Source organism: Barbus barbus (assembly GCF_936440315.1).
Source record: "Barbus barbus genome assembly, chromosome: 10".
Classification (NCBI taxonomy): Eukaryota; Metazoa; Chordata; class Actinopteri; order Cypriniformes; family Cyprinidae; genus Barbus; species Barbus barbus.
The window spans coordinates 1,886,262-1,914,135 of NC_136738.1; the positions used below are offsets into that span (position 1 = coordinate 1,886,262).

Sequence of the window (27,874 nt, forward strand, 5' to 3'; positions counted from 1 at the left end):
ATGTGATCAAAGAGTTTAAAATAGCTGGGCTAAGATATATAACATTTTTTATGGCTGCAGAAATATGTTATTTCAATACACACATTATCCCACCGGTCATAAAACACAATTTTTCACACACTTTTCCAAAAAAAAAAAATATTGATTATTTCAAAGGGTTACTAATGAGAGATCATTTGGATATTTTTATGTCTGGGAAAAATGTGGGATTAAACGGGTTAACGATATATTCTTATCATGTACTCAAGTACTGATGCAAAATTCTGATCTCTCTATGTACATGTACAAATAATATGGTCTTCATAGTTTGATTTCTACACCATCTTTGGACATAGTTCAAAGGGGTGAACACAGGGGTTTAGTGTGGTTTAATTAAACAGCCTCAAACATATTTGGGTAGCAGTAATAGTAATAGCAATTAATTTATCCCTTGCAGCAAAGCACAAATCACATCATGCACACTACACCTCACAGACCTGCTATGACCTGCTATTCCACATAGATCCTCGAAGTCAAATGAATTAAAACGTTTTCCTCAAACTGAATGCACAGCCATATAAATGATAAAAAGCACATTCAGAGGTAATTCATCATATATACACTACTGTTCAAAACTCTGGAGTCAGTCTGAAGCCAGTAAAAACGTAAAATAAAAGACTTTTATTTAGCAAGGATGTATGAAATTGATCAAAAAGTGTCCGTTAAAGTCTCAAAACATCGTTTTTTCATTGTGCATTCCAATTAAAACTGCAGTTGTTGTTTTTTTGACTGGTTAAAAACACAAAAATATAACATGAAAAAACATGATTTTTGAAAATTAAAGAGTTATGTTTTTGCAAATAAACTCTTCATATATTAAAATCTAAAACAGTTATTTTAAATTCTAACAATATTATTGTTTTTCTGTATTTCTGATCCAATAAATTGAGTCTTAGTGAGCATAAGAGACTTATTTAAAAAAAAAATCGTAAAATCTTACTGACTTCAAACTTTTGATTAGTTGTGTACACAGAATGTAAGTTGTTGTGAATGTCTATGGGCAGCTGCAAGCATCTGAGAACCCTCTCATCCATGAATCCTTTAAAGATAAAATGCCACTTTTCTAATGCATTTTTACAGCAGGGTAAATGAAACACCAAAGGGCCATGAGACCAAAGCTGTGCAAACATGAAACAAGGTAATTTGTTTGGATTTATTTGGCTTTCTGCCAAAACTAAAGACATCTGCTTCTAAGAAATGCTAAAAATTCAACACAGGAAATTAAAACCTCTTCAGGGAGACATAATGAAAGCCAATGAGACCGGGTTAAGAGTCGAGAAAGTAAATTCTTTATTAATAACAGCTTTCAGCAGTGTTTTAAATGAACAAATTTGGCATGTTGTGCTTTTAGAGATGGCTGTGCATTGTTTTGATATGCTCTCTCCATTTTTGAACAGGAGGACTGCCACAAGCCACAAGTTTTTTTAAAAGTGGACTGGGCTCCAAATGAGGCACATCAGGATGGGCTTGGTGATAATGCTCCAACCTCTCCAGCACTCTTTCCAGGCCCACCATGCTGGCGTAGAACATGGGCCCACCTCGATGCCTTGGAAAGCCGTAACCGAACAGATAGATGACGTCAATATCCTCGGGTCGGGCAGCTATGCCATCTTCCAGGATACGGAAACCCTCGTTGGCCAGGGCGAAAAGGCATCTCTCAATTATTTCTTGATCTGAGATATTGCGCGGTTGAATGCCGTATCTGCTCCTGTACATCTCAAGGAGGTTCTGGATGAGTGGGTCGGACTTTGCGTTTGTGCCTCTAGGTTTGTCGTACATGTACCAACCACGACCTGTCTTCTGGCCAAACCTGCCTTGCTCACAGACCATGTCTGGAATGGGAGAGTATCTGCGTCCTTGACGCCTGCGTGGGGGATTTTTTGGGTCAATGTCAGGACCGGTCAACCCAGATTCCTTTCGGACTCTCCAACCAACATCAAGGCCTGCAAGATCAGACATCCTAAAGACTCCCATCGCAAAACCAAAGTCCTCCAGAGCCTTGTCGATTTGTTCAGGTGTGGCTCCCTCCTCCAGCAGGAAGGTGGCTTGGTCCAGGTAAGGCTTTAGCATGCGGTTTCCAACAAAACCAGGGCAGTTTCCAACAGCAACGCTTACTTTTCCCATCCTCTTCCCAAGGCTCATTGCTGTAGCGATGGTTTCACTTGAGGAACAAGGCCCGCAGACAACTTCTAGTAGCTTCATGACATGTGCAGGTGAGAAGAAGTGCATCCCAACCATCAGGTGCGGTCTATCCGTCACACCAGCCAGCGCATCTACATCCAGACCGGAGGTGTTGGAGCAGAGTAGAGTGGCCGGTCTACAAACCTTGGACAGTTCTTGGAAAACATGCTTCTTAAGTGCCATGTCTTCAAAGACGGCTTCAATAACAATGTCCACATCCTTCAGGTCCTGTAAGCTGAGGGTGAATTTGAGGCGATTGAGAGAGGCACTCACTCCCCGTCTTTTGGCATCTCTCTCCAGCATACCAATCACCATCTGCTTGCCAGTCTCCAAGAGTTTCTTTTCTGACTCTACAGCAATGACAGAAATTCCCACACGTGCCAGAGACACAACAATGCCCCTTCCCATAGTGCCCAGACCTGAAAACAAAGTGACACATTGATGGTCAGTACAGAGTAAAACAAAACCGCCAATTTAAAACAACATGGGCACAATTAAACTTGTTAATTGGCAGACGGTGAAACTGAGCAGAGCACAAAACTGTGCCAGAATTATATGCATGATGGTTTACGCAGTGCCAGCATCCTTCCTCTGTGATAAGCAAACATCTCTGCTTGTGTCAAACTTCAAACAAACAGATGTTTTCAACACTGCTGAAAATCGACATTAGCACACTAACAACCAATAAGTGTGTATAAAGCCGTCCAAGATGAAAATGCTGAACAGAAATAAGAAAATGGGGGTTTTAAATTAACGTTTTAGCAATGGTTTCAATTAACACACTGATCAAATGTACGCTTTAAAGTTCATGTGGGTTAAATAAATAAAAAAAATGTAAAAGAAGATATTATGAAAAAAATAAAATAAAGTCTGAATATGGTTTTGTCCATACAATGAAAGCCAATGTTTTTCCTCAAATCATCATCTTTTATGGTCAACTGAAGAAAGTAAGTCCTACAGGTTTGGAACAATATGAAGGTGAGAAAATGATGATAGAATTTTTCATATTTCTGTCTATCCCACTGCAATAGTGTTATTTTGTATTTGTATATGCTATTATAGTTTTTAGTAATATTTTTGATTAGCTTTAATTTTTATATTTTAATTAAAAAAAATTTAGTGAATGTGTTTAGTAAATTTGTTATTTATTATTATTATTTAAATATTATTTAGGTTTCATTCATTTAGATTAAAGTTTTACTTTACTTTAGTTTTTTAATTTCCATTTAGTAATTTTGAAAAAAAGTCGGCACACCATAGGCTCCAAAATTGCAAAACAATTTAATACTGGACTTGACACAAAGTAACATTTAGATCTAACGGGCTCTTTGTTAGACAATAAAAAATGTTTTATTATGTCAACGCTGCGGCGCCCGGGGAGCAGTTGGGGGTTCGGTGCCTTGCTCAAGGGTCTCACCTCAGTCGTGGTATTGAGGGGGAGAGAGTGTTGGTTACCTACCTACAATCCCTGCTGGACCTGAGACTCGAACCCACGACCTTCGGGGTTCGAGTCCAACTCTCTATCATTAGGCCACGACTGCCAAATGATTTCAAACATGCCTTTATACTCGCAGGTGATTAATCAAGAGTCACATGACCTTTTTGGAGCCTATGGTGAGCCGACTTTTGTTTGTTTTTTCATTATTTTCTTTGTCGAGCACCCAATTTTAAGCATTTTGTGCTGTTGATGTGCGTGCTTTGGTTCAGTCTTTCCTCATTTAGTAATTTTAGTACTTCAACTTATTGCAGTCAGTTGCCAAGGCTAAGTTTTTAATCTAATATTTATATTTTATTTCAGATTTATTCAAACTAACATTAATGTTTTAATAGTTTTCGTTAACAATAATAATCCTGGTACCATTCCCAGGTCTTGTTCATGCACATTAAGGCATTCTCTTTTGATACCTATGACGGCCGCACTCTGGATCTCTCTGGGTTTGCTGTTGTTCCATTGCGCTCCACTGGGTAGAGTCCATTTCCCAGCAGTCCTCTGAGCAAAGAAACAGTACTGAAGAGCCCGGGCCTGGCCGGAGTTGAAAAGAGTGGCCATCAAGTCACTCTCCTGCTTTATTCCCTTGCTGTAAGGCATTGTAGCGGCTGCACGCACCGCCTGAATACAAGCCAAAGGTGCCATCACTCCCCGAGCCTTCTTTTTAACCTGCATGGTGACCGCTTCTAAGAGGGCATCCAGATCTGGAGGGCAGGGTGTGGTCAGCATGCTCAATCTTCGGGAAGACAACGGTTTGGCTGTTAAAAGAAACATACCAAACATGATGTCGAAATAAATGCGATACAGTACTGAACCTTTCCAGTGACATGTTCCTGATTGGTTTACAGATTAACAATGGAAAGTAGCGATGATCTACCAATATTCCAAAATTGTCATGGTAATCCAAATCACTTGCTGTAAAATGTTGAAGTCTGAAAGTGTACTCAAAGTGGCACTCAAAGCACAGTGTGACAGAAACAAGCACTAGATCTGACTTGAGTCCTATTCTGTCTGGTATACACCCATTCACACTTCCTCATGCATCTGCACAACAAACCAACAGCCCATCAAAACGGCTTTTTCTGAATATTTCAGGTTCTAACGTTTGACCTCCTGCCTTACTAAAAGGATTATGCAGGGCGGTGCTTGATTCAATATAGCTTCTAACTGCATTAGATTCATCTTCCTCTCTGGAATCTGGGTCACACTGATGAGCCTTAAAGGGCCAGCAGAACCAAAAACCAACAGTTTTGAGAAATCAATATAAAGTATATTGATAAGTATGAGTATTTCAAGCGGAGTTAATTCTCTAAATTTCAGAGCTGCAAATACTGCAGGTTTTTCACTAAGCTTGTGATCACCCTTGAATTATCATAGTGGCATTTTCATTGCACTGTACAATGGCTATGAGTAATCCACTTCAAAAGCATAAGGAGTGTTCAGTTTGACGTCTAGTGTGCTGTGCTCTACTGCATGATACAGATGTATCTGTGGTTAATCTGTGATGCTGTGGGCAGGACTTGATTCACTAATGCTGTGATTTATTGTGAGTAAGTACTGTAGGGCTGGGTCAGATCCTGATAGGTGCATTTGGCAGATGTTTTTGCGACTGGAAAACAAGATAAATCTCTGTAGCTATGAGAGCCGAGAGCCAGATTCTACAGGAAGCATTTAGGGAGTACGAGTGTGCCACTTTTGATTACTTTTTACATGGTTCCCTGCTGAATAAAGTAATAAAATAAAACAAACACATAATCCTGGTTCCGGAAGTATTTTTCCCATTCACTGGGAAATGGGATTTTAAACTAATTCTGTAAGTAAAGAGCTACATCATGCATGACAACATTCCAACTTTCATTTGTATTAAATAACTGGAAATCAGTAAAAAGACACTCATAACACATTCTTTTACGAGTAAATTAATGACTCATCTCATGAAACATTGTGAATTACGTAACTCAAAAGCAATCATACAAAATAAAACTATTAATTATGAAGCATAAAACATTTGCAATATATAAAAGTACTTGTTATTAAGGCTGCATTTATTTGATAAAAAATACAGTAATGATGTGAAATATTATTGCAAATTAAAACAACTGATTTATATGTTAATATATTTAAAAATGTAATTTACTCCTTTGATGTTAAAGCTGAATTTTCATCAGCTATTACTCCAGTCTTCAGTGTCAGTGTTTCGTGCTCAAGAAACGTTTATTATTATTATTATCTTATTACTACTTGCAGCAGAAAACACTTTTGCTGGTATTGAGGTGGGATACGGGTGAGGTTAGAAACAGGTTTGGTTTTGGTTTACATTTTTAAAATATAAGTACAATGTAAAAACATGTACAGTACACAATTGTATCAAATGGTTCATTTAAAGGTAAGTACATAGTAGTTAAGGCCACCTAATATATGCTTATCTTTTAGTGGAAATGTGATAGTTTTTTCAAGAAGAACAGAAAGTTAAAACTAAAAATCTTAATGACCCCAAACCATTGAACAGTACTGTGTGTGCATCAAGGGAGAGAGAGGTCTCAGCTGAGCTCTTCCAATGGAGAAAATCATTTTTACCCCAGGGACCATATACTGTTGAACATGATCTATCTCATTCATGAGGTTTAACATCCAGGCTAATTCTCTTTAAGCATATTCTCTGTTGTCACATTTTGAGGTGGAATCAACCTGTTCACATTCTGACAGATTTGCCCATTTTGAACCATTTACAATAGATATTTACCATTAGTCAGTACATCAGGAACATATTTTGTGTCGTCCACCATACCTGCTCCACAATTCCATTTAGTTGACTGTCGTGAGGATTTGGCCGGGTTGATCTTCGCTCAGCGTGTGATTACAGTGAGAGCATTAGTTGTGGCCAATCTTTAATCTCCCTCCAGAGCTTATCCTGACTCTAGATGAACCCTGATCTCTCCCTAAGAGTGTCACTCACAACATTCACATTACAAGGGATCTGGCTCCCTCAGTCTCAGCGAGAATCTGTGGCCTGTAGAGTACAACGAGCATCTGCAATTACTGTAGACCTAGAAAAGCTGAATAAATTGACAGAAATATTTCAAGATGATTTAATTGCTCTCATATGATTTTTCATTACTGGAGGAAATGGGGGTCAAGCAGAAGGTGAAGGATTGGCATTCATTTTTCAGAAGCTGCAGAGAGAGTCTCTAATCGCTTTTTTTCAGGCCGAAGATGATTCAACATCCTCCAAGCGACAGTATACACAATTATTTTTTGACTCCACTTGACCAGTTTTTAAAAGACAATCAACGAGTCTAGTCCCCGAGTAAAATCATTAGCATTTTGCATATTTTTGAATTAAATCCTCAAGAACTTGACCTATTATTATGAAAATTTGATAATCTAGTTTGTTCAAATCGTTCTCCAATGCTCAGAGGGGTCACAATTAATATTCTAATAATGTTTGTTCCTTTTCACTTGAAAAATAGATCAAAAGAACAGAATGACTCTGAAAGTCGTTGACAAGGATATGAAACATTAATTCCATTTGCTGTGACACAGGATTTATCTGGTATGTCCCCTGATAAAGCTTCCCTTCACTCTTCAGGCTTTTAATATCTGTATTTCTGCTTTGCCAGCTCGTGACATACCTACAGCTCTCAGGGCAAACTCCACAGCCACCTCACAAGCATTCTGCTCCGTGACCTGGTCAACGATGCCCAGCTTCAGAGCCTCCTGTGCAGAGATATGGCGGCCTGCAATATCACACAATAATGCTGCTGTTGGTAAAAGGGAAACTGAGCGATGTGGGGTGCTTTACTTGATTATTTTTCTGCTTAATATATTATGGTAACGGGTGAGGAAAATCCCATCATAATCATAAAACAACTGAAACCTGATTGCTCATTTGTTAAAGGATTAGTTCGCTCAGAAATGAAAATAAATTACTCATGCTCACAGCGTTTCAATCTAGTATGCTGTTTTTTTTTTTTTTTTACCAGAAGAAAACAAATACAATTTTCAAAAAGAATGTTCATGCATGCCCCCCCCAAAAAATTATATATATATATGGTCAAAATTTGAAATGTTGTACAGAAAAAAATATCAGAACATATGTTGACAACTATTGTTACAAATCAATCAAAATAAGATACAATGCTGACACCTAGTGGGGAAAGTTTTATTTATTACTGAAAAAATTGTGTGATCTATTGCTTTCATTTTTTTTATCATAATGTACCTTATGGGATTAAATTTAGCACTTGCTAATTTGAAAAACTATTTAATTATTTATTAAATCTCTTTTGAATTAGCAAGCAATGGCAGTTACAGAACGTAAAAAAAAAAAGAATTAGGGGACTGGATCATTTTTTTTCTTAGCCAATCAGAAATTTCAGAAACGTTCTCTGCATGACATGACTGTATGTTGTTTATGGAGGGTTGCAGAGAGGGCATGTGGTTGAAGTTAGCAAAGGGGCTGAAATCTGTCGGGGTGAATTGTGGGTGTGCCAGTAGGCTAAGTGTATGATTTACCAGTGGTGATCAGTTCTAGGGCAGCAGGAATGCCAACGAGCCTGGGAAGACGCTGTGTTCCCCCTGCAGCTGGCAGGATGCCCAAAGTCACCTCTGGAAGTCCAAGACGTGCCTGGAACACATAATACAGACTCAGTGCACAAACCACAAAACAACAACCTTTCCCTTCTCAGATAAACTTCAAATATTGATATCAAAGTTCAACTGATTAACTAGGGACACATCAGCACTAGACAGTGTTGCACAATATTGAAGCTAGTTCAGTATGCATGTGCACAAGAATAAACAGCAGTACAAAATGGTTTACCTTAAAGTGTGCAATACGATAGTGACAGACTAGGGCTAATTCAAAGCCCCCACCTAGAGCCACCCCCTCTATGGCAGCAACCACAGGTTTCTCTCCTGCCTCTATGGCATCCAACAAGGGTACCAGCGGAGGTCCTCTTAAAGGACCAGCAAACTCACGGATGTCTGCACCTGCAGAAGAACACAACATCATTAGATATTATAAGATGGACTTCTTAAGGCTTGAATACACAGTGAGACATATGTTTCTGCTTGGAACAACTTTAAAGTGTAGTTGCATGTGAGTTGTTTAGTATGCACAGGTTTTCTCTGTAACTATTTACAATGTTGGCAAGTCTGTTCAGATTTTAAAAGTCCTATAAATCAGCCAGAGGATTTATTCTTATATCACTGAAAGACTTCATTATAATCTCCAACCTAAAAAAAAAAAAAAGCTTATGGTGGATGTTTATCTTTAATATACTAACCTCCACAAAACCTTCCATTCTCTCCGTAGATGACCACTGCCGTGACCTTTGGGTCATTCAGGGCACGCTCCATGCTCTTTGCAATGGCATGACGAACTGCAGAACTAAGGAGAAAGCAGATGTTCAAATCACTATTGTTTATAAACTTTTATAACAATGCACTTGAAAAGTGGACAAGATCATGTGTATAAATCTTAACATTTATTAAAAGTTTAATGCATTAAGAAATATGATAATAGAACATGCAAGATTGTATGCATTATTTAACAAACAGAAGGATAATAATGCATTAAATAAATGCATTGTGTTTTAATAACAAGCAGGTTTTCACTCACCTTAAGGCATTGACTGGAGGGTTGGTAAGAGTGATCAGAGCAACAGATCGTTTAACAAGTTCATATCGGGCCATTTTGTTGAGATGAACGGTGTTGTTGTGAGTTGAAAGAACTGCGGGACTTTGGACCCCCAGCAAACTCAGTGCAATCACACCCACTCCTTTATTATCTGTGCATGCGCCTTTAGGATGTCGACAATTGACGTTCACTAAGAGTATAAAACATTGCTTTGCCAAAAAAAGCTAAAGTTATTCAAATAACATCTAGTCACTGCAGCAAACAGTGCTTTCATTCCCGGAAGCGAATTTACTAATTCTACTATAGTCAAGGACTGGCTCATGAATATTAATGAGGTAAATATAAGGTCCTCTTTATCCGATTCGGCAAAAGACTAATTTAATTGACAATATTTGGATTGATAACATTTTAAAATTGCACACTAAATATAATTTAGTGTGTAATTGTTTATTTCTGATGCATTTTACCCTTTGGTTTCATGAATGACTTTAAAGAATACTGCAGTAGGTTTTTAGAGAATGGATTATTGTTAATAGTTAAATACATTATTTGACTTTTCCTGGTTCTGTTTTATTATACTCTGGCTAAATGTTGATTTTCTGTTTGGCAAACTGGCAAATCGACGGGTCTAGCTTATGAATATTAAATAAATCACGTGGTCACAATCCTACCAATCGGCGGCAGCATGCACTAATTAATATTAAAACATTACGTAGGCTTGGTCATTTGCGGAAGTGTTTCTGCGTCAAATACGCCGTCATGCGTTCGTTTGTGGGTCTGATCGCTGTAATATCGACGGCTACTTTTTACCTTTATTTACTGTCCTCTTATCTCCCCCCTGGACCTCAGCTGCCTAAGCAAGAGCACGAAGGAGAGACGAGAAAATCTAACGATGAGGAGGACAACCCAAATAAAATGGAGACTTCAGCCTCCAGGTGTGCTTCTCTCGCATGTCTGATAATGACTAACGTTACCGTCTGCCTTCTGCTATATGCAGCTCTCACGGCTGATTTTTCAGTCTTATACAAAATATTTGAGGATGCATTGCTTGCATGTGTGAAGCATTTCCAAAATAGATGCTCTCTACTTGTCCTTGTCTCCAGCTGTCATGTGTCCTTTGATCTGTTGTTGTTACCTTGAAGCAGATGCATAATCACGAGATACAGTCCCTGCAGGTGTATCACTGTCCACCCTGTCACGTGACTTTATGTTGGTCCAGGTTGAAGTTCCCATCAGACCTGCATGAGCTGAAAGAGATGGCAGAGCTGTTGCAGTTTTATAAGACAGAGCACACAGGATATGTGTTGTTACTCTTCTGCAGTGCCTACCTCTACAAGCAGGCTTTTGCTATACCCGGTTCCTCTTTCTTAGTGAGTATATAAGCATTGTACTTAATCCAGGTCAACTGCTTGAAACAGTGATTTAAACTATTAATTTATTTTTAATATTTCATGACCTTTGTTTCCAAATGTACATGTTTCAACACTTAGATGTGTTTTGAAAAGGCTGTACAAATTTGGATGACTATAATCATTTTGACCCCCGATGGTTTCCATGTGATTCTCCCAAATCAACACTTGTGAAACGCTGTTTGTTACTTGGCTGTTGCGGAACTGAAACGAAGTGTGAGAAATCCAATTTCCCCTTGCAAGGGTTTGAGAACCAGACATGACATAAAAAGAAGAGGCTGTTTAGCAATACATCTCTTCCATCTAACACTAGCACTCTCTATTCAATTTCTATTCTATCTGCTTTCATCTTGTTATAAAAAAAACTTGACTTGTCACAGCACTAACATTTATTGCTCTGTTGTTGGTTTCTATTGTCCTCATTTGTAAGTCGCTTTAGATAAAAGCTGAATGATTAAATGTACACAAATAATTAGTGATCGACCGATATTGATTTTTTATAACCGATACCGATACCAATTATTTGCATGTCTATGTGCCCGATAACCGATATGCAGAACCGATATTTATTTACTGTTATAAAATAAATAAATGACTGCGTGAAGTAAGTCCATACTTCACTTTGGTTTTTCCTCCTTTCAGTCATCTTAACAAAAAATGTTTTGAGAATTAGCAGTCTTTCACGCAGGGCTCTAGACTCATTCTTCCCACTGATCTCACTTTTGCGCACGAGCACATAATTTGGTTGCAATTTGTTTTTTGTTTTTGCTACAACATTTGATTAATCAATGCATGCTGATGAACTTTTATCATAGTTTATTGTTATATGGTAACGAAAGTTTTCAACATTCAACTCGTTCTTTTTCATCTGTATTATTTGTGATTTAAATTTTGTGAACAGGAATTCCTTTTTTCGTGCGCTTTTTACTTTCAAATTTGCGATCTTGGTGTCACATTTTACAAGAAAAGATCATTGTCTGTTTTGCTTATATCTATACACCTTTAACTTTTTAAGACTAAAACAAAAGATGGATTCATTGTTATTCTTAATTAAAAAGCGCAACAACAATAAAACAGTAAGTTGACAATGACAAACTCTTACATAACATTTATCAACAAAAACGAATAAGACGAGGCATGGCATAGGACACACCACATGCTGTACTATATACAGTACCTAGTATATTACAGAATGTTTAGCAAACTCTAAGGAAGCAAATAAATATTAATATATATATATTTTTTTAATTAAGGAAAGCCTCCATAGCATAACCTGAGGTAAACAGCAAAGATAACAAGCTTCTCAAAACGAAAACAAAAAGAAAAGTAAAACTAAACTGGCTGTAGCTGACAGGACTTGCATGTTTTTTCTACAAGAATACACCACGTTCACCTTCTCTGGTTTAAGAAGCGGTCTTTTACTTTAGTTTGAAACAAATCCATCCGTTGCGCTCCATCCGCGACGCGCACCTTCACGCTCGTGCTGACGCGGAGAGTATAAACCAGGCTCTACCCACTAAGCGCTCGTGGTGAAAGCACCTCTCTTCACATGATCAGTGAAATCTGACTCCTGCTATAATGTGCTGCGGCTGGCAGCGCGCGCTGTATGAAGCAGACGCTTTGGAGCAGCGCAGACCTGGCACTCGTACAAATGCGACCACGTCAAATTTTAACTCGCAAACAATTACCATTTTGGTCGCAGTCTAGAGCCCTGTCATGTTCAATTTAATCTTCGTATTACAACAATAAAAAACATTTTATTTATAAAAAGCTTTAGCAGCAACACTAATATTAGCAGTAAGCAAAATGAACATAGAAAGTCTAATATTTTCAAATGGAGAAAATAAAGGAAAGGAGTCATATCAACTTCATTTTTAACTACAGTTTTAGTAGGCTTATAAGCTGTTTAATAGGATAAAGAGTGAAGAATAATTCACTGGATAATGTTAATTCACGGAATAATATTCTCTGGAATATTGGAATATAACAAGCATTGTATTTTATTGCATTTCTCAACTGGCATGCTCTAAATTATGCTGCTGACAGCGCGGTTTATATGCCTTTACACAGAACTATAGGCTACTCAAACTGCGATCGATCGCGGAGATAATAAATAATTAATTTCCATAGAGTTGTATTAATTTAGATGTTTATAAACGAAATGATGGTTATATAGTAAGTGTTAATACAATTTAGGGTGCTTCAAAAAAGTGAATCTTGTTAAAAGTTACATGCGGTGTCCGAGCTGGAGCATTTCCTGAGCATCAACCCGCTGAGTGAACTGCAATATGAAAGCGGCTTCACGAGACTAATGATGAGCATATAGACAACAGAGAGAGAATTACATTCAATGCTTTTCTTTCCAACATGCAATCATTCATGGCTGTATTATTTAATTCATGCAAAGTTACGTCTTTATTGGGAGAGGACTTGACGGATTATCTATGTGACTCCGACTTCACGAGACTAATAGACCACAGAGAGAATTAAATTCAGCGCTTTTATTTCCACCATGTGCTAATTCATGGCTGTGTTATTTCAGGCAAAGTTATAGCCTATCTTTATAGGGACAGGGCTTGACAGAGTATCTTATTTATCATATTTCTTAGAGCCAAGTTGCATTTAAACTATATATCAGGCATTTATGTAATACATCTAATTTGTGCATTAATGCCTGCAATATTAAATAGTTTACTAACTACAGCAAATCAAGTACCTGCATGTCTCGTCTCCCCTCAGATGCGCTGCAATTGCGATCTTGCGCGCAATTCTGAAAACGTCCACAAGATGGCGGTGTTTATCGGGGAATCCGATATTACAAAACCGATATTCGATTATGGAAAAATGCTTAAATATCGGGAAAAATATCGGGAAATCGATATATCGGTCGATCTCTACAAATAATGTTAGATACTATTTATAATACTTGTATTTATTTGCACCTCAGTGTGCAGGTAGATTTGTACAAAAATATATGGATTAAATTGACCCCTAACACAAAGGGAGGAACTGTTCATAATTTCTCATATATATATATATATATATATATATATATATATATATATATATAATTATTATTTTTTTCACTTTTTTCATTATGCAAAATGCAGGTTTCTTCTCACAATTCTTAGCACCATATTACATAGCCTTAAGGACTTTTGCAAAAATAAAATGTATACAGACTTTAATGTGCACACAAGAAACCATTAAACTTTGCATATAGGACAATGCACGCTGAGCCACCTATTGTGCCATCAGCCCATTTCACAGTGTTTTTCTGGCCACTGCAGACTCAGATATGGATTAAAGAGACCTAAGACCTTGAAATATGGCATACTGCCCTAACAAAAGCCACATTTTAAACACTTTTTTTTTTTTTTTTTTTTTTTTTATAAACCCTTGAACTTGGCACATTTTATGCCATCAGCCATCATGGTTTCTGTGCCACCACGGAGGATGTGCTAAATTGGACATTATGCCTTGATATTAGAGGTACTACCATAAGAAAAGCATTGAGCAAGTAGATTTCTATTACTTCATGTGCACCCATGCTCTTGTTTTATTAATAGTAAGATGGCAGTGATGCACAAAAGAAATAGGTTATTTAAAACTAGAAACTGTAATGCTTAATCCTGCAAAAAGTTTGCAAAAAAATGTTTTTTTAAATTTATTATTATTATTATTTATTTTAGGGGCTCTGTATGTTAATGTCACTTAGAGAAAATCAATGAAAAAAAAAAAAAACCTGAAAAAAGAATAACATTTACAGATGACTGTACTATATACCAAATACAATGCTGAAAATAATGCTCTATGAACCATTTATGTTAAATATGTGACCCTGGAGCACAAAAGCAGTCATCAGTAGCACAGGTATATTTGTAGCAATAGCCAAAAATACATTGTATGGGTCAAAATTATCTTTTTCTTTTATGCCAAAAATCATTAGGATATTAAGTAAAGATCATGTTCCATGAATATATTTAGTAAATGTCCTACCGTAAATATCAAAACTTGATTTTTGAGTAGTAATATACATTTGCTAAGAACTTCATTTGCACAACTTTAAATGCCTTTATGGCTTGGTTTTGTGGTCCAGGGTCACATGTGATCTGAAAATCTAAAGAGATGTCTGGAAAAGTATGGAATTTCGAAATGGAAAATGTATAGGAACGCTGATATTAGCAGGAGCATTATGTTCAACGTGCTTTGATCTTATAACTCCCAGAACATCTTGGCTGGGGCCTTGTTTGGGACGTGGTATGGTCTTCTCCTCGCCTGTGTTCTCACCACAGTGGGCGCCACTCTCTGTTTCCTCCTGTCCCAGGCGTTCGGCAAACAGCACATCGTGAGACTCTTCCCTGACAAGGTGGCCATGCTCCAAAAGAAGGTACATCAAGTTAAGATGTCTGAAAGTGCAACAGACAGTGTCATTGCTTGATTTTGTTCATAACTTTCCTAATTGTTACTTTTTACCCAGGTTGAAGAAAACAGAAGTAGCTTGTTCTTTTTTCTGCTGTTCCTGAGATTCTTTCCCATGAGTCCAAACTGGTTCTTAAACATGACCTCCCCAATACTGAATATTCCTGTCACTCTCTTCTTCTTGGCTGTCTTCATTGGTAAACACAGTTAAATGACAGAAGAGGGTATTTCAGAACATTTCCCTTAATATTTGTAGCATTAATCTTGTTTTTGCTTTCAGGCCTGATGCCTTACAACTTCATCTGCGTCCAGACGGGATCAATGCTGACTCATATCTCCTCTCTGGACGACTTGTTCTCCTGGAGTGTGGTGTTGAAACTGCTCCTTATTGCCTGTGCTGCTCTGCTGCCTGGAGCTCTGATCCGTAAATACAGCACTCGACATCTCCATCTGGATGGCCTTGAAACAAATGGACTCAGTCAAGACAAGAAGAACCGATAAGGGACAGTGTGGGGTCAGTCATTCAGTCCCCCTTGGCTGCTTTGTGGGTGGCTAATTTTTGTATTTAATGTGACTTTTTAAGAGCTCTAAAATCTTTTTTTGTGGCCTCACATTTAAAAAATATTCATTACGCGGAAGGCTGCTATGTCTTTACTGGCATGGGTTTTAATGTAAGTGAGAAAAAGGGACTTTTTGCTGCCCTTTTTTGGGGGGAGGGGGGGGGGGGTCTGTATTTATATATAATGTTGGTGGTCTTGAATTCTGAATCCTGCCTTTATGTTAAATCACAGAATTCTGAAATCTGTTTTCACTTACTATACATACTGTACATTTATTCCAGTGCACATTAGCTGTCCGTAACAGGCTTTTGTGGTTTACAAGATGTGGAATTGTGCAGCAAAGTATAGACATTTGAGGTATTTAATACCATTCTTCTGTATTTACAGACTGTAATAACATGGATATTGTGGATTTTGGTTGTGGGTTACTCTTTGAAGTCTCACATCAGCCTTAAAAGTGACCTACCTCACTGAAGTGAAATATTTATATATTTTACTTTCTTGGAGTCCTTGTAAATATTAACATGGAACATCAAGCTGTAAATATTGACTACGGATTTAGTTTTTTATGGGGAGGGAGGCATTATGTGAAGTCCTGCCTGGTCACTCAACACCCATCCAACTTAATAATGTTGAATTAAAGCAAATCCTATTCTATGTATCAGTGGCATTAGCAATGCTGAGAGCAGAATGCAGTATTTTTATTCACCGAACACCCACATCACGTGAGTAAAGCTGTTTATGATGTGATCAATCATCTGATAATAAACTCATTCCATTAGCTTCTTTCAGAACATTTGATCACATCTGCATGCTGTTCATTTCAAGCCAGTGTTCATATGCACAGTTGATGAATGTTATGAATGCAGGTTTTTTTAATTAAAGGAACGAGTACCATCACATTATGATTAGTGCATTTGTCTGACCAGGGAACAATGTCCTGCGTTTAGCAGGGAATTTAGCTCCAACCTGCCCTGGAAATTACTAGGGCTGTCAAAAATCGCTCCCTATACCTTTACTAGGGCTGCATGATTTTAGTTAAGAATTTAATTGTGATTTTTCTGATCATTTTGACTTGTCAAATTGTTTGTGTTTGTAGGGATGCACAGTTTTGATAATATATCAGTATGGATAGAAAATGTAATAATTATTACTTAAAAATATATATATTTTTAATAATACTGCTTATTACTAAAAATTTTATATTTTATTGTAAGAAAGAAAAAATGTTTGAGATTATAACTGTAAAATCACAATACTAATATTTATGGTGATAATATAAATATTATTGCGATTTAGGTTTTGACTAATCGTGCAGCTCTATATAGTGCGCTATTCGAGGGGACAGCCATTTGTAGTGGTGTCCGAAAACAGTGGACATTGAGTGCACTTATTCAATCCCATAATGCACTTTCATAACGAGTGTACTACTGATGTACACAACAGCAAGCTGCTAAAGAATACCTTAACACCATGCTCAAATGCATTTCCACGTCTCACCAGAGCATGCATCCAAATCATCTCGGTGCATTCAGAGTTTAAATTCAGCTCTCATATTAGTTGAGTAATGTAGGGAATAGTGAATGAGGCTGCGGGAGTTAACACAGATACATCATAGTATTCCAAAAGACATTGATTAGTTGGTTCAAGTAGGTTAAATAAGGACTTCTGGAGCTAAAATCCACAGGACAGTTGTCCAACAAGATGAACTTCAGACATGAGAATTTTATAAAGAATTTTTATTGCTCAAATCCATGTTGATCAGCAGTACAGTTCACCTACATTTCAAAACAACATGGTTGTTAGCAAAAAAAAAGTTCAGCTCTCAGTCCCCCAAACCCCCCACTACCCACAATCCAGCGGAGGGGACACGGCAGGCAGTGCAGTGAGCCCAGTCTCCGTTTCACATCGCTCGAAATGAACTTGCATGAGAAGCTAGAGAGCTGCGTAGGAATGGATCTGCCGTGGTAAAGGCGCAAAGAAGTTTTCACAGCCTATGATTTGCATTGAATTCTCATGCATCGCTCTGATTTCCTGTTCTCATCCCGAGTTAAACATGACTAGAACGGTGCAGTCATACTGTGAGCAACTATAGCTGTGCCTGTGGTCTATTCTAATATCAAAAAACAAACATGGAACAGCACCTACCTTAAGTCTCCATTCACCCTAAAAGCTTTCGGGCCCAAAGAAGACCACGATGAGATTTCATGCCAACACTACAAACAACAGCTATCCTAAACTGACCTGATTCCTTCGACTTATACTAGCTATGACTTTTGGCCTAAAGTTAATGCAAAGCCCTCAATTCTTCCTAGCGTTATGTTACAGGATATCATAATGGATAGCGAGACAGCTTAATTACAAGACTACAGAGACAATATAACAGTGTGGTGTTAGTTAATGCACGTATCGACTAATGCTTCCGTAAAGTTAAATACTGATGCACACCTGACGAAGCCTCGAAATACAAACTCTTAAGAAAAGTTAAGAACCACTGCAGAACATTAGATAGGTGTCTATCGACAGCGTGGCGTGTGTTACAGTTAAAAGTGATCCGAGTTACCAAACTGCTACACAACCTGTACTCCATCGATGAGCAAACACCTGAGATTAAGCAGAAAGTCTATCATTCAGGGGAAATAACAGCCTGGTCTAGCTACAAGCCTTCACCGAGTCAAGAACCAGAAGAATCGTATTCATCTTCTTGAGTGAAAAATTGCTAGAAATCCACAAACTGACCTAATCTAGCAGAAGCCTCTAACCTTTGCTAATAGAAACACCTTCGGCACCTGATTTCTTTGCTACTCTTTGCGGATAAATGTGGACGAGTTGCTTCAGTAGGTAAAAAAAATGATTTACACCGGTCTACAGTAACACGCCTCTACTGAAAACGGTCAAACGTTAGAACTAAAACTATGGAGTGGGACAGCTTGCAGTTCAGTCCACAGACAAATCATGTGAATTACTGTATGAAAGCAAACCAGCCATCGCATGTACATACACCTAGACCTAACATCGTGACCTTCTACTGCCATAGGCCTGGTTGTTTTAGCGGTAACACGCAAGCGGCAACAAAATACCTGCATTTGTGATTTGTGTGTAATTACGATAAACACTTTTGCCAAACAGTTACTCAAGTTTTATTATCTTTATTTTTTTTTTTTCTATTTTTTATTTTATATCAACCTGGATTTGTTTTGTGAAAGGCCTTGATTAAAAAAATCTTAATTAAAAAATTTGGTCTGACTGTAATTCCTGAATTTGGATGCATTTTTATAAAATGTAAAGAGAAAGCTGGCTTGCGCTTCAGGCAGCGCAGTTGCTCCTGAAAAATGCTTCAAATTAAGCCATTCTTCTTGATATTCATAGTCATTTGCCCTTTCGGGTTTCAGGTAAGTACCCCTCAGTTACACACGCTATAATAAATCACGAGGTTGTGATCGGTAAAAGAATGAAGTAAATTCCCATACAGTTTTGAAAGCTTTAAGATCCATTCTTCTTTGTCAGGTGGACCTGAAGACTTCAGACTAGATCTTTATTATTATTATTAAAAAGAAAACGTTCAAAAATTTCAGTTTACAAGGCATACAAAATGTGGGGAGAAAAAAAAGGGAACTTTGAGGTAGATCACAATACTGACATGCGCACCGATCACATTCAGATCAAAGTGTTGCGGTGATTCATTACTGTTAGTATACTACCAATATTCATAGTCTACTTCCAAGAAAATAAACACTTCCCTTCAGAATAACATGGCAGTGTTCCACCAAAAAAAGACTTGTTTTTTTCTGTGTGTTTCTTATTAATAGCTCTCATCACAAAATAGGAAAAAAAAATAGATTCATAAATATTTCTCTCTCTTCATATATATATCTATATACACACACGCATACACACAAATGGAAGCTGTGCGTATTGGCATAAACCTTGCGTCTGGAAGATGAGGCTTAGCTCTCATTGGGCGAGGGAGCTGTCGGTGATGACACTGACCGGTGACGTTTAAGGCCACAAGCTTCCATGGTCAAAAAGAAGAAAAACTAAATAAAGCACAAAGGGATATCCATGCCTGCACATCCTGTTGAAACAGTCAATAAGTTTCCCAAAACAGGTAAAAAAAACCCCAAAACAATAACAATCTCGCCGACCAACCAGCTTACTGGACATGACAGGATGGTGCTCTTTCTAAAAGGCTGCTTATTGTACATTCACAGCTGTCATGCCATTTAGAAAGCTCCCTGACAAAGAGATTTAAAGCCAAATGCGGTCGTGTGTGTACCACAGGTCATAAGGTGCCTCCCCGTCCCACATCAACCTGACCCTCCCATCACATTTTGAGTCGCCCGTCTTTTCGTTTCCGGTCAGCATAGATTAAGGCAGAGTTCTTGGTGCACTTTCGATTTCGTTCTGCCCGAGCCAGTAAAGGTGCGCTGTCTTTCAGACGCTGGTGCTTGCTTTATATTCTTTTCATACCCCCAAAAGCAAACAAGGGGTGTTGACTCCTAAGCCACATCTACCACATACCTACTCCGTCTCGTAATAACTGCCGCCACAAGAATGTGGTGGCGATGAAATGACTAAAGGCCGCAAAAACACCGGCGTAAATTAAAAGGGAGTATAAGAGCTGGACAGAAATAAGAACAAACTACAAATGATAAAAGCTAAAAAAATGAAAGATATGCACAGAAATAAATGTTTTAACGGCATCCGTTGGTACGCTCAGGCTAAGTAACAAGGATCCGTTGAGCTGGACGATGTTTCCCGAAATGCAAACAGGCTAAGATATGAACAAACGTTCTGTTATTTACATTTCCCAACTTTCTTGTCTCAACACCAAGAAATCTGAAAAAACATAATGGTATATGCGTTCGCGACCGCATATGTGTACTACACGCCCGATGGCTTGTGCAAAACAAGAAGAATCGTGCTTCTGCTTTAAATATAACAGTATATTTGTTCTAGTGTACTGGTGAGAATACGGCTGAGAATCGTTGAAATTGTAATCTGAGCATCAAAAAATAACAAAGAAAAAAAGAATAATAATCGCCAACTGCTAGTGCACACCCATACTTTACCTACCCGAGAAAACAGTAACACAAGTCAGTCAAAATGCATCAGTGTACACGTGTTAATGGAGCTTCTTATCTGTGTTAACCCTAGATTAAGCCTAAATGAAGAAGTTTATAAAGAAATTGTTACGTGGGGTGACCGTGATGCTTCCCGTCTTGATAACAGACGCCCCATACCTATTCTTCTCAAGCTCAGGGTGTGTTTGAATGATAAAAGGAACACTTGTCTTCTTGCACTTCCTTCCCCCCTCCCTCCCCAAGCTGGCAGTGCACTCAGAGCCCTTCTGCCTGTGGCTCCTTCATCTCCCCCAGAAAGAAGTTCTTTGGTTTTGATCCCACGGCTGCTGGTCTGCACGGCCGGTCCCCTTCGTCCGGTCTGGTCTGGTCTGATTCCAGTTGGGAGGGCTACATTCATTGGCAGGTGCCCACTGGGGCTGCCCTGATGGTCACTTGGAGCGGTGTGTCACGGGGGTGCCTTGCTGGTGCTTCTGCTCCTGTTGTTTCACCTGCTGGATGATCTCCCTGATTTTCCTCTGTGCAGTCTGTGGGAGCAGAGGAGAATGTTTATAGTGGTAAATGTTTGACTTCAGATTCTATTTAATAAGAGAGAGGTGGCTGAGTGAAGGTGGCGCTATAAGACTGTAAGATCTCATGTTTTGTCACTGCTGCATGTCACTGACCAGTCTGAGGTGATTTTATTTACTGCAATTAGCCTTTACATGGTCAAGGAATAAAGTTAAGAAAAATACACTCACATGCAAAAGTCTTTTATGCTCACCAAGGCTGCATTTATTTAATCAATACAGTTCTGTCATGACAGCTCTCGGAGGGATTGGCATGGTAATGTACATAATGTTAATGTGTTTGGTCTTGGTGGAATAGATCTGCTATGTTGCTGCTACTGCAGAGCAAGCACCGAGACTTGTAAAAAGTCTTGTGAGCATGTAAAAAATACTGCTGCTGCAAATATAACATGCATGAAATAACCCCCATATAGCATACATGACCTCGTAGCAGACCTATACAGGTGGAGCTGGGGAAGGTGGATGGTTTCTGGATTCTATTACTGTATGAATAACAGTAATATTACTACAATTTAAACTAACTACAGTGGGGGGAAAATGTATTTGAAAATAGAAAGTTGTGTAACATTAATAAATTAATTTGTCAGCACCGACATACAGCGCCATCGTGCTACGGGCGTCCCGAGTTCGAATCCCAACTCGAGGAGCTTTCCCGATCCCAACCCCCTCTCTCTTTCCCACTTCGCTTCCTGTCAGTTCTGATCCGTACTGCCATTATAAAGTAAAAAATGCTAAAAATAAATCGTAAAAAAAAAAAAAAAAAAAAATGTTTTATTAATTACATATCATATACATAGCTGTCAATGTTAGAATGAAATGTACAAAGCAAAAAACAAACAAACAAAACAATGGCCCGGTTTCACAGACGGGGCTTAGACTAAGCCAGGATTAGATAATAGTTCAGTTAAGACATTTAAGCAATTTTTATAAACGTGCTTAGAAAAAAACATTACTGGTGAGCATCTTGAGACAAAACAAAGGCATTGATATATTTTAAGATCAGTCAGTGCAAGTTTATTTAATTTGAAACAGCTCAGACTAACATTTTAGTATAGGACTAGTCTTAAACCTAGTCTGTGAAACCGGGGGTATGTATCATGTTTTAAGAATTAGAATTGATCTCTTTAGTAGTTACTGAGCTGGAAATTGCAGCCCTTTAAATGTAAAAACAAACACTCTCCACATTTGAAGTCATGTGTGATGCATAATTCACCTGGCTGGCAAAAAAATGCCCACTAATTTTGACAAAGACCTCGTCGTTCTCGTCTGGAGTTTGGTCCCGTGGCACTATGACCTCTGCACTGGTTAGGTTCTGCAGCTCGTTAACCTGAAAAAGGTTCAGAGAAACAAGCTGATGACACCACTATCTAACAGTGCACCTAAAAATAATGTCAGCTGGGTCAAAATGTGCAAACGCTGTGGTTCAATCAGACTCATACAAGAACAAGCAGCACATATCCAGGTGCTCATTGCTACATGACCTACGTCAAGACCAAGCTGCTGTGATGCTCTTGGGCAGCTACTGCAAGCCCTGTCTACTCTACAAATGATGCCCCTGTGGTCTGATTCACCATGAATAGAGCCAAATATTTCCTAGAAACAAAGCGTACAGTTCATGAAACATATAATAATCCTGACTGGAACAGGTCACGTTGATTCGGATCAGCCTGTCCTCTTCAAAGCCTTAGACTACAAAGTAAAAGTTATAGTTATATAACATAATAATCAAACTTTAGTCAAAGTTTTTCACTTAAAAAAGCTTTGACTGGCATTTCAGTGTTTTTAGCAAATTTGCGGACCAAATTACACAGAAAAATGTGTCGAGGACATATAAAACGATAACAATAACAACATTTCCATCATTTGCTCTGGTGGCATGTATTAGCTCTCTCAGGAACTCTTCCCACCACATTAACTTTGATTAATCAACAATGCTCCCATTCTTTAACAATGAACATTTCATTATTCTTTGGAAAGATATTATGGATTCTGAGAATAACTGTTAACTTTTGCAAACACATTTCTGACTTAACCATTTATAACGGTGCATAATGAAAAGAATATAAGAAAATAGCTGTGATTGGATGTGCTGCACAACATCGCGTTGTTTGAAAAGGTGTAAACAGAGATAGTTTATTGTGAATCAGAATCCTATAGTATGTCTGGCATTAGAAGCTGAATCACCTTTGAATAGAAAGTCTTACATCACTCAAGCTCAGGGTAAATATGTTTTTCAGACAAATATTCCCACAGTACACTTTATTTTTCCCCATTTTGTAATTTTTCATTCATTGTTTTTTAATAAACGCCTAATGCCATATCCACTGTGTTCGCCCATCCTGTCATAAGAGAAAGCAGTCCTACCATATTCACCACTGAATATTCTGATCGTGATTGCTACTGTTTCACCATATTCTCACCGTTTTGCCACCTTTCCCGATGACCCTCCCCGCTGCTGAAGAGGGCACTTTTATATGTGTCTCCAGCTTCACTTCTTCTTTTGCAGAAAAGAAATTCTCTTCTTTCAGCTTCCCAAATATCCTGCCCTGGGCCTGAAATACAAAAGCAAATTTCCATACAAGGACATCATAGGGTTACAAAAGAGCTAAAGGCTATACAGATTGTTAACTTTCTTTTTTTTTTTTTAATTGTCATGTACTAATAAATACTGGGATTTTAAGTTTGCATTTTATTCCTTTACCTTAAACTGAGCTTCTGGTGGGCCAGTGATGATGACCATCCTCTGAGTGACATCAGGACTCTCTGCAGGTGCGATCTGAACATAAAAAAACAACTCATTTATTTGCATGCCAAGATATGAATCAACATTATTTTCTGACATAACATGCCACAAATGCAGAAACCAATTTGCTTTAAAGAATATTCCTTGTATTTCTAGAGCTCATCACACAGCCACCAGAGGGCTCTGTTTCCAATTACTGATCAATAAAGGGTTAACAGTTTAAATTCTCAATGTTTCTTTTGTATTTTGAATTTGTGTCCATGATTTCAGTCAATTCAGTAAAATACCAGATGGCATTAAACCATATGCTGCGTTAAAATACACCACACTGTAAAATTACATACAATTCTCACGTTTTGTCAGTATTTATTGAAATGTCTTTATTACACTCTCTTAGTATGCATTAGTTCAGCGATATTAAGAATTACTTTAATTGCTTGAAACAGACACCTAAAAATACACATTTACACTACAAAAGTTTGGGGTAAGATTTTTTTTTTTAAATAATAATTTTATTCAGATGCATTAAATTGATCAAATGTGACAAAGACATTTATAATGTTACAAAAGATTTCTGTAAAATAAAAGCTGTTCTTTTGAACTTTCTATTCATCAGAGAATCATAAAACAATACATTAAAACGTAATGGCTGTACTGAAGTACTGATTGCTGAAAATTTAACATTGCCATCACAATTTTTCTTATCAATTTATAATAGAAAATGTTTATTTCACAATATTACAGTCGTTTCTGTATTTTTGATCAAGTAAATGCATTCTTGGCAAGCGTGACAGATTTTTAAAAAAAAAAATTTTTTTCAAAGATGCCATTTGACATGAAATGAACTGAGGTACAAACACATGCTGAACTATGGGTGGTGAACTCTCTCACCCTTACTGTTTACCCAGAAACCCACAAGACTGGCTGAATCAACAGAGAGAGGAGGTTACGGATGATTGGCTCACCCACACTGAGGCACTAGGCCAAATCTGAGCATGATATGGTTAGATTCAAATCAAGGATCTCAGCAATAGGACAGAAAATTAGATGGATTATTGTGCTTCACATAACAAAAACACAAAAGGAACCTTCATTTTACAGATTTGACATGACAGCAGTAGGCAGGAACTCCTACCTTAATAGAGGCTCCTGCGAATCGTGCCAGTTGTTTAATATGTTGGCCCTTTTTGCCAATAATAGCACCGACAGCCTGAGTTGGAATAAAGAGGTAGACCACCTCCTGTTCAGGAGCCTGCTGAGGAGAGGGCAGAAGAAACATGCAAAAAATTACATCCTCTAATTCAATGTGATACTGTAAATCAGGGAGTCCTAAAACCCTGAGCATGTCAGGTAGAGACATCCTTTTTAAAAGTGGTTTGGAAAAAACGTCACTGTCTGTTTACTGCCCTTAGTTTCCCCAAACCACCCACAATCCCACTGGGATACTGCTCACTTCAGCGCAGGCCGGAGGTCAAGCCCTGAAGCTTCACACAGGTTTGTACGGAGGCAAAAACAATCCATTCATCACTCAAACCAATGTTGAGGACGCAAACCCTCTTATCTGTTTCTAAAGGACCTGACCTGCCTGACACCAAACTGTAAACCATAGGACACTGATGACTCATTGTTCAGACTCCCAGCAGGAGCAACAGTGAAAGATTGAAGATGCCAGAGAGAGCTAGTTAACAGCATTTCAAGTCCACACCATTAGCTTGTGGTGCTCAGAGACAGAGGTTGTTATTTTGTGAATAACTACTAAGTGACATGAGATGTTGCTGTTGCACTGGGTTACAGTAAAGCTGTGTCCGACTGGATCTCATTAACAGAAGTTGTTTGGGGTTTGGAATAAATATTTAGTAAAATAGATGGGGTTTTTTGGACATAATTTGTGTCATAATTAAATTATGCTGCACAGTTATATATATATATATATATATATATATATAAGCTTTGTATCAGCCATCCCACTCTCTAGATATCAATATATGACGTAAAATATGATATGACATATATTTGGTTGGCTGGAACACTGTCCCCCGGGTTCACAGGCAAGGCTTAGTCTCAGACTAAAATGTAAGTCTGAGCTGTTTCAACTGAAAGAAACTTGCACTGACTGATCTTAAAATATATCAGTGCCTTGGTTTTGTTTCTAAGGCACATTCATATTTTTTTTTTTTAAATCTCCTAATTGAACTATGGTCTAATCCTGGCTTAGTCTAAACCCTGTCTGTGAAACCAGGCCTTTGTCCAGCAATCATCATCCAGACCCAGAACAATCCCTTTTACTGGACAGTTTCAATACTCACTGTGTGCTGGTGAGAGATGGCACTAGCAGGTGGGACACCGTACAGCCCACCCAGCTGTGATGAGTGACCCTAGAACAAATGATACGGATCAATATGCAAACGTATTACTTCGCAAAAACATTTCACCGGCTCTTGTTTATTACCCATGTAAATAATTAAAAAAAGGGGATATAGTTAATCTGTCAGTCCTCATAAATTCACTTTTATGCTTTCAAATTTATTTTGATTAACATTCCTGCTGATTAGACCAGCATGAACTGCAATGCATAATTCATAAAAAAAAAAAACACAAATAACTATCAAATATTTAAAATACTGTCATTTTGTTTCCACATTAATTTGGAGATTCAATGTAAAAATATATTTATGATAACAAATGCTGATGTTAGGTGCAATTAATCATGATTAACTACAGAACCCTGTATGATTAATTAATCATTTCTTTAATAGATCATTAGCCCTACTTTAAAATGATCTTTAAAAAAGACACTGCCCCATTTATTAATTGCAACCTTTTTATTTATTTTTTCTCTTTTTGATATACAAGTGTTGTGTAACTGTTTTGCTTATAAAAAAAACTGCATTAAAAAAAAAAGACTAAAATGCAACCTATTTAGCTACTTTTGTTTGTAACTCAAAGTGTAACTATGTTTTCAAAGGGCATTTCCATATATATATTAATCGAGAAGCTGGCTAACCAGCTGGTCAGTTACTAGCATTACTAGCTGGCTGGTGAGGATACTAACTTTGATTTTTAGCAACAGTTTCCAGAAGTATGATTAGTTATTGAGGATAAAAGCCAAAGTCACTAATGTAATGAAGAGAGCTTGATTTACCGTAAGCAAAGAAGTGCAACAATAAAAACCTGCTGTAACAATTTACAATAAATGACTACTCCAGTTTTACAGTACTACTGAGGATGATAAAAAGCAGTGATTCAGTAATGAGTGCCATCTCACACACCCACACACTCATTCTACCTTCATTAGTTCATCCGTGAGCCATAAGCTGTCCTTTCTGACTCATCACTAAATATGAAGGGGAATCCTGCACTAACCGACCGGAAGAATTATACAACTCAAACACGAGTAGGATGCATGCTAAGGTGAGCACTCACTGTGTACAGTGTGACTAAATGTCAGGATAGAATTCAGATTAAATTTCCATTTAATTCCTGAAATGGAACTAGTAAACAGAACAGAATGTAGAACTTCAAACTTTAATTTAACGATGTAAATGACAAAATTTCATTTACATCAATTTATTTAGTCATTTTTAGTATAAATTATGCAACAAAAATGTTATCATACACAACATATTCGGTGTTTCCAGAAATACATGTTATTAATAATAAATGTTTAAAATGCAACTTTTTATTATTTAATTTGTTTTGATGTTTAAACCATTTTGACAATTGTTAACCGTTTAAATATT

At 37.7% G+C, this 27,874-nt stretch overlaps 3 protein-coding genes across 6 annotated transcripts in view; 1 reads left to right on the forward strand and 2 right to left on the reverse strand.

Moving 5' to 3' along the window:
- Positions 1-1,311: 1,311 nt before the first annotated feature.
- Positions 1,312-9,654, reverse strand: LOC306876398 (peroxisomal bifunctional enzyme). Its single transcript, XM_079427520.1, has 7 exons — positions 9,333-9,654; positions 8,998-9,101; positions 8,532-8,701; positions 8,225-8,336; positions 7,342-7,446; positions 4,126-4,467; positions 1,312-2,639 (listed from the first exon to the last, which is right to left on the reverse strand). The coding sequence occupies exons 1-7, from the start codon at positions 9,404-9,406 to the stop codon at positions 1,387-1,389; spliced, it is 2,160 nt and encodes a 719-aa protein (XP_079283646.1). The 5' UTR covers positions 9,407-9,654; the 3' UTR covers positions 1,312-1,386.
- On the forward strand, positions 9,552-18,971 carry LOC306876400 (transmembrane protein 41A-A; the record flags this gene model as incomplete). Of its 3 annotated transcripts, XM_079427524.1 has the most annotated exons (7): positions 9,552-9,685; positions 10,200-10,285; positions 10,570-10,720; positions 14,988-15,149; positions 15,240-15,378; positions 15,462-16,712; positions 17,302-18,970. In XM_079427524.1, 6 exons carry the CDS (start codon positions 9,671-9,673, stop codon positions 15,680-15,682), a joined length of 774 nt encoding a protein of 257 aa, XP_079283650.1. In that variant the 3' UTR covers positions 15,683-16,712; positions 17,302-18,970. The 3 variants fall into 3 exon arrangements, with proteins under 3 accessions (XP_079283650.1, XP_079283649.1, XP_079283651.1); XM_079427523.1 differs by lacking the exon at positions 9,552-9,685 and having other exon boundaries at positions 10,087-10,285; positions 17,302-18,971; XM_079427525.1 differs by lacking the exons at positions 9,552-9,685; positions 17,302-18,970 and having other exon boundaries at positions 10,110-10,285; positions 15,087-15,149; positions 15,462-16,648.
- Positions 18,920-27,874, reverse strand: part of LOC306876399 (insulin-like growth factor 2 mRNA-binding protein 2) — a 57,491-nt gene continuing 48,536 nt past the window's right edge. Inside the window, exons 11-16 of one of the 2 annotated variants that reach the window (XM_079427522.1) lie at positions 26,441-26,509; positions 25,270-25,386; positions 24,093-24,167; positions 23,812-23,943; positions 22,605-22,718; positions 18,920-21,349 (exon numbers count right to left, since the gene is read on the reverse strand). In XM_079427522.1, coding sequence (XP_079283648.1) covers positions 21,254-21,349; positions 22,605-22,718; positions 23,812-23,943; positions 24,093-24,167; positions 25,270-25,386; positions 26,441-26,509 — 603 coding nt within the window. In that variant the 3' untranslated portion in view covers positions 18,920-21,253. Of the gene's footprint in view, positions 21,350-22,604; positions 22,719-23,811; positions 23,944-24,092; positions 24,168-25,269; positions 25,390-26,440; positions 26,510-27,874 lie in introns of both variants that reach the window. The other variant, XM_079427521.1, reaches the window with a different exon arrangement.

Excerpts from the sequence above, each read along its gene's own strand:
- LOC306876398 (XM_079427520.1), bottom strand. The coding sequence starts at position 9,406 with ATGGCCCGATATGAACTTGTTAAACGATCTGTTGCTCTGATCACTCTT. Across the intron at positions 8,702-8,997 it reads GAATGGAAGGTTTTGTGGAG|GTGCAGACATCCGTGAGTTT; the intron begins GTTAGTATATTA and ends GTTCTTCTGCAG. Across the intron at positions 8,337-8,531 it reads ATCGTATTGCACACTTTAAG|GCACGTCTTGGACTTCCAGA; the intron begins GTAAACCATTTT and ends TATGTGTTCCAG.